Source organism: Hesperophylax consimilis, chromosome 27 (genome assembly GCF_061612785.1).
Source record: "Hesperophylax consimilis isolate HC1 chromosome 27, BYU_Hcon_1.0, whole genome shotgun sequence".
Lineage (NCBI taxonomy): Eukaryota > Metazoa > Arthropoda > Insecta > Trichoptera > Limnephilidae > Hesperophylax > Hesperophylax consimilis.
In genome coordinates, this window is record NC_142862.1 from 11,448,537 (window position 1) to 11,459,448 (window position 10,912).

General features: G+C 34.3%; 1 protein-coding gene across 1 annotated transcript; it reads right to left on the minus strand.

Annotated features, from left to right (window-relative positions):
* Positions 1 to 3,327: 3,327 nt before the first annotated feature.
* LOC149410577 (uncharacterized) lies at positions 3,328 to 10,298 on the minus strand. Its single transcript, XM_089647803.1, has 3 exons — positions 9,521 to 10,298; positions 8,637 to 8,885; positions 3,328 to 6,555 (listed from the first exon to the last, which is right to left on the minus strand). Exons 1-3 carry the CDS (start codon positions 10,020 to 10,022, stop codon positions 6,383 to 6,385), a joined length of 924 nt encoding a protein of 307 aa, XP_089503929.1. The 5' UTR covers positions 10,023 to 10,298; the 3' UTR covers positions 3,328 to 6,382.
* Positions 10,299 to 10,912: the final 614 nt, after the last annotated feature.

A 10,912-nucleotide genomic window follows, 5' to 3' on the forward strand; every position in this document is an offset into this window, starting at 1 on the left:
TGACTTAGAATATTACTGAAAAAAATGATGTCTGAAATCTTAAAACACTTACCTATAGATACAAATTTAAATTACATGTATTTACTACTTAATCAAAATTATATTTACAAATCTTACTTCTTAACTAAATTTAAATAAATTGATTATTGTCTAGCCATTTAATTTATGTTAACCAACAAGAAAGACAACAATAATGAAATGAATTATGTTAATCATAGATAATTTAGGTGAAGCTTTCACGGCTGCCATTTTGAATTATGCCATAGATATTTTTCCCACCCTTTTTCTATGGTTACGTATCTCGGTTTGTAAAGCTTGTTTCGCATGGATCAACAAATTTAACTAGATTAATTTAAAATATTAATTAAATTGAATAACATAATAATCGGAAATGAGTGACTGATGATATAATTGTAATAATTGCTACATGATAAAATATTAGTCAATTACATAAAACGCACAAGTAAAATGTTTTTTGCTGCTATTGAAGATTGTACTCCAGGAAGTTCTGTTAAAGTTGGTTTTCAAATGATCTAAGATAGGTAGGTACTCTGAATTATTGTTTTAAAATCTTTGGTTGGGTGTTTTGCAGAAATTCAAATGTAACATTGGCGTAAATGGCCAATCAGCGCCATTTTGTTTTTTGACAGTTGAAAGGTCTCCGTTAAGAGTTGATTCTAGTTCCGTTTCAGCTTTTGAACAAATTGTGATCAGCAAAAAAGAACAACTGTCATGTTGTTAAGCTTGTCAGCTTATTACAATTTGATAGAAAGCTGAAACACATCTAGAATCAGCGCTTAACATGGACTTTTCAAATGTCAAAAAAACAAAATGGCGCTGAATGGCCATTTGATGATTATGTCACGCGTGAATTTCTGTGAAACAACTGGGCCTTGTGTTGGGTTTTAGCATAAATTCAAATGTAACATTAACATTGATGGCCAATCAGCGCCATTTTGTTTTTTGACATTTGAAAGGTCACCATAAAGTGTCGATACTAGGTCGGTTTAAGCTTTTGCTGCCATGTTGTTATGCTTGTCAGCTGATCACAATTTGAAATAAATCTGAATAGGACCTAGAATCGACACTTTCAAATGTAAAAAAAAAACAAAATGGCACTGAATCTCATTTGACGACAATGTTACATTTAAATTTTTGTGAAACACCCCAACCTTAAACTAAATGATATTTATTAGAATAGTAAAATTCTAAACTTTTTTTAGTTGGGATGGTTTGGTATGTCTTAAAGTTTGTCTGTACATTAATAATTGTGTAGAAATTCCTTGATCCCTGCGAAACACTTATATATGGTGCGTGTAATTTATTTATGGTGCTGTGATATATATAACTTATGATAATAAAGGTTGTAATTTTTTTAATAGTTTTTTTTTTAAATATTAGTACATACAAATTCTTCCTAATGAAACTGGCAACACTTTGCATAAATCTAAAAAAGATGGAAATAAATGTTTCTACTTTTGAAAATTTGACAAAACAGTGGACGGATGATTATTTTTTATTATGAACAAAGGTTTGAGTGTACTCTATAAGTTTGCTATGCAAATAATTCGTGCAAACAATCCGTATCTGTAAACAAAGAATACAACTTGAGGAGTCACATTACTTTGGGACGCGTTGATCGTCAAAAAATAAAAGACAAATACGAAAAGATAATTGACGGCCTCCGTTGTCGAGAGGTTAGGTTCACAATTAGCAACCCAGAGGTTTCAGGTTCAAATCCTGATGTGCGCAAAAAAAATTTATTTTATTGATTTGTGTTATTTCACAATCTATTCATTTAAAATAATATAAGGTATATTTGCGTTATGTTCCAGAGTGGAAGATACTCTCAGAATCGCCATGGTGTAAGACCGCCATTCAGAATTGATACGTTGCTTGAAATGGCTTTAGCCCTGTTTGGTGACCAGATATGAATAGCCACGTATATCCCCACCATCCTCTTTCCTATCTCCTCTACATTCAGTTTCACAACATACCCCGACAAGGTATTTTCAAGGTTTTTTTTAATTCTCAGAAAAAATTCCGATAATGATGGTATTTTTATACTCACAAATAAATTTTCTGTAATGATTTACAATGCGTCATTTTCGATTTGCCGCCAAAATGACGATGTTGGTTTTTATTTGTGAATTCGGCGGCATTGTCGTCATGCCAAATTCGACATTTGATGTCCCGTGGATTTTGAATTAACGAGGTTCTACTGTATTGATTATTATTGTACAAGTTTTGGCTGCTTCTGATTGTGGATATATAAATATTAATTAATTCCTAATTACTGAAAATAAACTTTGGACGGTTTGTCACTACCGAATTTGCCATTTATCTCCCAGATTACATTGCAACTATATGACAAGTTGGTGGAAACAATACCAGAAGGATACCACATCTATACTGATAGCAGAAAAAACCATTCTATTTTAATATACAGGTGTCCGAGGGTATAGTGCATTACTTTCAGGAGATGATTCTACATGGCGGTAGAAGTAAAAAAGATAAATAACTTTTTCGAAAAATGTACTATCATGTAAAATCACCTTCTGAAGAAAGTGGCACTTTACCCCCCGGACACCTTGTACGTAGGTACTGCGCCCGTCGTACGTGCGCCGTCCACCCCAAAAGCTTAGTGGCCTACACGCTGAACAAAAAGATATTACAACAAATGCGTTAGTAAACATTTATTAATTATTGAAGACAATATTAGCGATTCTGAAACGAATATCTGAAACAGAAAAAGATACGGTCACATCTAGGACACGAACCCAGGACCCTTGCGTTGCCGGGGCACGCTCTACCACTGAGCTAATGGGACCCTATCTCCTTCAGTCATATTTAACTGTATCATACTTCGAATAAGAACTACCGACATTGCCTTCATTTTTTCTCACCTCACATTTTTTTTGGCAACTATCTTTTTATGTATGATCGCAAGATTCAATTGAGGTTTTACTCACAAAGTTGATGATCACAATTTGAGGTTTTACGCACTAAGTTGATGATCAAAATTTGAGGTTTTACTCACTAAGTTATTCCAAAAAATAAACATTTATTAATTTAAGGTTTTAGGCTGTGGAAAAATATAACAACCAAACTCACAAAACACGTAGAATATTTATCGTCCCCAAAGGGCTAATACATATATTAAGTTAACTTAAATTTAAACCTTAAATTGTAATATTTAATCATTGAAGACAATATTAGAAACTCTCAAATGAAACAACACTTCTATCATTTTTTTTTTTCTTCAGTGATATTAGTAATGGGAGGCAGAGCATATAATATAATCAGTAAATAATAATCATAACATTTAAAAATATATATATATTTTACAAATTCTTAAGTACATAATATTGCATTTCTTTTAAACATAGGGCTTTATCAGCTGGCGGTTATTCTAAAAATATATTAAATCTCACTGTAACAGCCATAGTCATTATTTATTAAAACTGAAAGGAGTACATTTTATATTCTTACTCTATAACCATAAATAATAGAAACAAGGGAGATGGGCAAAGAACCATTACATATTAGTATGAAACCATATGCACAAAAGTGTCGCCAACATTGTTCACCTATTCTGTTCCCTTTATTTCTATTATCTATGGCTACATCACTTCAACGATTGTAGCTTTTGTACATTTCGAGCTCAATGAAAAAATATTGCTCAAGTTTTACACTTTATCCTAATTAAATTTTATCACAAATATACAACACATACACATGTATAATAATCTCTTCACTTTTCTCTCCTCATACATACATATGTTTAATAATCTATTCACTCTGTCCACATACATACATATGTATAATAATCTCTTCACTTTTCTCTCCTCATACATACATATGTATTTTAATCTATTCACTTTGTCCACATTACGTATATGTAATAATCTCTTCACTCTGTCCACATACATTCATACATTTGTATAATAATCACTTCACTCTGTGCACACACATACATATGCATATTAATCTCTTCACTCTGTCCATATACATACATATGTATAATAATCACTTCACTCTGTCCACATACATACATTGTTTATTGTTTCTTTACATTGTATCACATAAAGCTATTTCATAATTATTGCCAAATTAATCTCAACTCTGGTTGCAAACTTGTGCAAATCAAAATTGCAGCAATTCCAAAACCGTATACAACATGTGTTTCAGTTATAAAATACCTCAGAGCTTCTAATCAAAGTTTAGTCATTTGACTTCTCAAAATTATACTACGCTAACTCGAGTCAGCCAAAAAATTACGGTTTCTCTCAATAATCCACCGTTCGATTATCCGACAACTTCTAGAATCACAAAAAGCACAAAATCAAGCTCTTTAATTAACAAGTATTAATATTTCAAATTCAGTAGTTCGCCGCATGCCTAGACTCAAGCACCGAGCTTTGGACACCAAAGGATTAGGTTATCTTACACACTTGCTAGAGATGACCATTTTACCAATCACCAGGGTTAATTACTGTTGTTTAAAAACATTTCAGTTAGTCACGTTTTTGGTTTGAATAAGTTAAAAAATGAAATGGAAATTTTAGGAAAGATCAATAGCGGTGTTTATTTGTTTTTACGAAAAACCCGTTCTTATTATCAGCTTATTTTGTACTAGCTGACGAGTACCCGGCGTTGCTCGACTTTTCTCTACTTTCAATAAATATAATATCCATGTATTATACAGGGTGTATCGGCACGTACCCGACAAACTTTAACCAGCTATTCCTTAGCACATTTGGAGTAAAAAATGTTATGGTCACTTTGCTGTCTGGTAACGTTTTTTTTAATAAAAAATTTATTCATATTTTCATCACATGTCACCACTGTTTTATCCTTTGTCAAAGTTTGAAAACCCATCTGGCAAATATCTTATTCGAATTCCGTTGAATAATGCACGTGTGTACCTATATTGGCGCACGTTTACAATCACAACGAAATGGCACGGCACCATTCGTCTCATTTTTAACTATTATTATTTAGTGTGTGCGAAAGAGCGAAGACGCTTTTTGACATACTTGCTTATAACAGCTGTTGAACACGAAACGCAATGCCAATGACAGTGATGTAGTGTGGAAATTTTAAATTTTTTTGTTTTTAATTGAAAAAAAAATGCTACCGGACAGCAAAGTGCCCATAACATTTTTTACTCCAAATGTGCTAAGGAATAGCTGGTTAAAGTTTGTCGGGTTAGTGCCGATACACCCTGTATATATAAACTTTCCGGAAGAAATTCTCTAAATGATAGTGAGAATCCTATCAAACTCCATTGCATAGTTTAGAAGAACTAAGAGCACAAACAGACAGACGCGGATAGTGACTTTGTTTTATACTAGTTAGAGATTTATGCACTATATTCAACGGACTCTGCGGTCGAGGGGTAACGCTCTCAACTAGTAATCCGAAGGTTGCGGTTTCAAATCCCAGCATGCGCAAGTAAATTTTATTTGATGAACTTGTCTTATTTCACAATTTATGCATTTAAAAATAATATATATTATATTTACGGCACGATTCAGAGTGGAAGATACTCTCAGTATCGCCATGGTGTAGGACCACCATTCAGAATCGAAACTTTGCTTGCAATGGCTTTAGCTGTGTTTAATGACCAGATCTGAATAGCCAGGTAATTCCCCACCTTCATCTCCCCCATCTACTTCCCCTCACACAACCTTCAGCCTCACAACATACTCCAATTGGGGATGCCATAGTCTCACTGGCTCCAGATGGTTGGGAGTCTTGTGCCGTATTCACGTAAAACTATTATATTCCGCCGTTTTCACTAATAATCGGATATTTGCCCGGTTTTTGGTTTGGCGGATTAGTGACAGAATACTGTATGTAATCATATTTTGACTTCGATTTATCAAAAAGTACTTAACTAGAGTTAGAGTAGAAGTACTTTTTGATAAATCGCCCTCCAAATTAGCGATGAAATGTAAGATTCAATCAAAGATATACGCAAATAATTAGCAGCTCTGCTAGAATAAAGATTGCATTTTATTCCATGTTTTAATTTCTAATTTATATTAGATAAATACTTTATAACGAACGCTTAATAAAAATGCAAACTCCAATGTAAATGTTGATTTATAAGGTATTTTTATTTTATCCTGTATTTTTTTGCAATTTATAGCAGCGATCTTTGATTGAATCTTTGATTTCAAGAGAATTCGGGCGCTAAGTTTGCGGGCATAACTTTAATTTGGTAACGGGATAAAACCGAACAGTGACAAAACAGAACATGATAAAATAATAGGTTAGGTTTTTTTTTCTTTTCCTTCACTTTTCTTCTTCATTCTGTTTCGTTGTGGAAACCTTAAATTTACATCAATCACATTATAATATTATATTAATTGCATCAGATGCTTCCAATTGTTGGATATGACACGCTGTAGAGATGAAGATAGTCTTGCATGGATATCTGGGGGGCGTCTCCGAGAGTTTGCAGGGGAACTTTAGCATCTGAAGAGTCCTCCATGTATAGATCTTCACCGGGGTACATTATTTCTTGGTCCATGTAGAAGTCTTCAGCTGAAAAATAAACATTGATATTACATTACTACATTTTGTGATTGTGATTGATTGAAACAATCTTTAAATAGTGGTAGGTACTAAAAAAATATTTTCTAGAAGATCAATGTTTTTTTCAAATGCAAATATTTGAAAGATAATTTAATCTAGTTTCTAAAATAGTATTTCTTTTAACGACAACTTCAAAACTAAGTAATATGTAGTGAATTTTAGATACCTCGGGAGCATTTCGAAATTCAAAGAAAATTCACCGTTGTCGTTGGGACTTGTAGATAAACATATTTAAAAACCTGAAGGGTTAACATGACATGATATGTCATGTTAACATGTTATGACATGACATGTCTTGTCATGTCATAGAGAATAGTTATATTTTAATGTGAGTGGTTGTTATTTACCCTATTTATTATTCTCTTTTTACATCATATGTTAATCTTTAAATGTTTTATTTTTCTTATCTATCTTTATATATATATTTTTATATTGTGTTATTTCTAATTATTGTTAGCATCTCTTCATAGTGAAAAACGAATCGTAAACTGTGAATTTCTTTTCTTTTAAGTGGATTATTAACATTTACACTCTGCACAGAGTTAATCAGAACTGAATAGCCAGGTACTTCCCCAAGTACCTTCCTTTGGCCAAACAACACACCCCAATTGGAGATGCCATAGTCCCACTGGCTCCAGACAGTTAGGATACTTGTGCGGTATTCACGTTGTGAACAAAAAACAAGTTGATAGCCAAGTGGTCAAATCATGGGGTCCAATCAGTACAATCCTCTGCTAGCCTAAGTCCCCCATCATTGCACAAGTAATTTACAAGCTTTTAATTATGGTAGTAGGGGGATAAGGAGGAAATATTGATCAACAGAAAATCATACTGCACACTGGAAACTAAAATCCTGCTAATTAGTAAATTCAAATGAATGAAAAAAGTAAAATGCTAAAAAAGACTAAGGTTGGGGTATTTCAAAACTCCGTGTGTGTGGTAAGGTGACCGGATAACTCATCAAAATGACAATTCAACACACCTATAAAGAGTGCTATAAAGTTATGAAAAGTGATGAAGCAAAAACTAGGTTAAATAGTTACGGTGACCGGGTATCTCGTCAAAATGACAATTCAACACACCTACAAAAAGTGATATAAAGTGATGAAACAAAAATTAGGTTAAATATGTTACATAGGTAACTATTAAACCTAGTTTTTGTTTCATCACTTTTAATGACTCTACATCACTTTTTAAAGGTGTTGAATTTTCATTTTGATGAAATATCATGGAACCAATAGTTACATATGTAACCTATTTAACATGGTTTTTATTTCATTACTTTTCATAACTTTATAGCACTCTTTATAGGTGTGTTGAATTGTCATTTAGAAGAGTTATCATGGAACCGTGTGGTAAAACCATGTACGTTTGTGTGAGAAATGTGGAGATTCGCAAAGAGTGCAAGGCTGATGTAAGGGTAATAAATAAGATTAAGAAAGGGACGCCAAGATGTTTTGGGCATGTAGAGCGAATGAGCGAAGAAAGGAGAATATATGACGCAAATGTGAATGGTAGAAAGTCTTCCTCGGGGACGCCCGAGGAAGACATGGCACGATCAAGTGAATCAGATACTTGAGTCAGGCCACGTCAAGAGTCAGAATAATAGAAGAGTATGTATGAATGTGAATAAGGCAAGGAGCGTGAGTTGTTTGGCGGTCCGTCCTCTCTGCCTACCCCTGCGGGAAACGGCGTGATGGTTAGTTAGTTCTTTTATCTAACTATGGTCTGAACAAATAATAATATTGATATTTTATCTCCGTTTCAGTGAATTGCTCAGCTCTGCGTAAACCGAAACCCTATGAAGAATAATAATAATCACAATTTGGTATGATTTCAAATTTTCACGGCCAAAAGTATTATATGTAGTGATTTATTTTTAGGGGAATTACTCCGTGTTGCGCTACATCCTTCATCCATCTCAATTTGATATGGATGAGAATAGACCGAGAATCTGCACGTTTATTGTTGATTTGAAGTGATTGAGTTTGAAATAAGCCAGTCTAAGAATAAAATAAAACATTACAAACTTTTAATTTTTCGTCTTTTTCCGACATCCTTTTCGTTGCATCTTCGTCTTCTCTTCTTCTTCCTGCCCACGCCCTTGGTTATCCGCTCCAATGCATTGGTGTCCCGACTGTTCGGAGACAGGCCTGGGACTGCTGCATCAGGGACCCTGGCTCGCTCGAGGAGCCTCTCTTGGATACGGCGGTATCGTTCTCGCGCGAGACGCCTGCGCTTCTCCGCTATCGTTTCCAGTACTTCTATGCGACCTATCACTGAAATAATAACCAATTACCGATCTCGGTGATCTTCATCTTTAGCCACTTGGAATAAAATCACGAAAGCTGAGTTGCCAACTTATGTTGGCCTTTCGACTTCTAGGCCAATGAAATCGATGATCTGTTCAAAAAAGATTTTTTTATTTATTTTTCATTAGCTCCAAACAGGAGGCCCTAAGGAAAATAATTTCCTTCATGGCCCATTTGATCTTAGGGGATGCTGTGTGGAGGGTGTTTTGAAGGAAATAATGATGAGCAAGTTCTGGGAAGGAAACATGTATAAGGGGTGGGTAGGAATCTGGGGGTCAGTGTGTCTAGGAGTAACATTTCTCCCACTGCAAGGCGATGGGTCAATAGAGTCCTGCCGGGAAAGCTCACAGAGTCTCAGGGTCATTGAAATTAAACTTTCGCAAAGAAGGCACAAGATAGTTTTATAAGGGAAATTTTGAACAATGATTGAATAAAAATGGAACTTTAATGCATCTTTTACCATCTCTCTCGGCTTAAAGTTTTATTCTTGTAATAAATAAGTTCAAACTAAGTGTAATTTCCATAATCTATGCCAATGAAAAGTGTGGCGGTTAGGTAAATATTTACCAATATAAATTATGCTTACTTATAATAGTGCTTACCTATATTACCAAGCACCACATTGTGTTGGGTAGGTACTACATCCAATTCCTTATTTTTGAGTCTTTGCCTGTATCTTTTGGATCTTTCTCTGGCAAACCTTCTCTTCCTTTCCTCCTGGGTCTCTGCGATACCTTGCTCGCTTACCATGACAGATTCCTGTAATACTGACTTACCGACAGTCGGAAAATCTCCTAGCAAAGCTCTCTCTTTTAGCCTTACCCTATATCTTCGACTTCTTTCTCTGGATTTACGTATTTTTCTTTCGCTGGGCGTTTCATTGTTTTCTGAACTTAATTTGTCGTGAATTTCTGAGATATATAAAATATTGCTCAAAAGATTCTCATCGGGGCTGCCATTGTTTGAATTTTTGACTGTTAGAATATTTTTTAATAAAGAAGCATTTGGGAAAATCTCTGCTTCTGTCATAACATTTTCTGCATTTATTTCACTCGCACATTCCTGTTTGATGAAGTTTACGCGCGATTTTATAGAGAGATCCATGGTATTAGAAGATCTGTATAATTTACGATTAAATAAGATCGATTCTAGTTAAAACTACAACAAATCGTATTGTGTATGTTTTTGCATGTTGATCAACAAACTTATCGAACCTTGACATGTATTTATTCATTCATCGATATTGTTAAATATTAATTCCATCTCTTAATAAGTAAGTTATCACTGCGATTATATCACATTGTATTATGTTTTATACTTTGTACAACAGACCCTCGACTGAAACATTAACAAAGTTGACATTTAGTTTAAGATGGCGCGATGGCGTTGACAGGTGTGCAGAGCGCAGACAATAGATACACAACTCACTAGATTGAAGTGATGGGCAAAATAATAATCGAAATATTTTAATCGTAACAAATATGATAAAAAGTATCGTTCGGAGTTCAGCGAGAGCAATAGGTTCGCTCAGAGGCTGCATTTGTCTTGGGAGGCAAAATACGGTAAATCGTAATCATAAATAAACCAATCACATCGCAATGGCTAGGCAACATCTTGTTACGTAACTGCGAAAAATTATCAACCAATCTTTTTCAATACTGGCATTGATTTCTTTACTAGCAACATTATATTATTATGAATTAGAGGTGGGTCCTATGAGTACTTTTCGTTAGTGGGCACAATGAGTACAGGTACAAAAAAATACCGGTGACAAAATACTCAAAAGTATTGATTCAGAATAAGTAATTCTAATGAACTCGCATAAATTCTGCCCACATATTCCCCACAAATATTCTACGGGAGCTTGATTCCCCGTTTTATTATTAGAAATCCGTGGGGGGGGGTTGTTACAGAATTTCTGAAAAACATTATTCCCCACAACAAAATTTCAAAGTGAAAACTCCCCACAAAATATTTGAAATCCATGGGGGGGG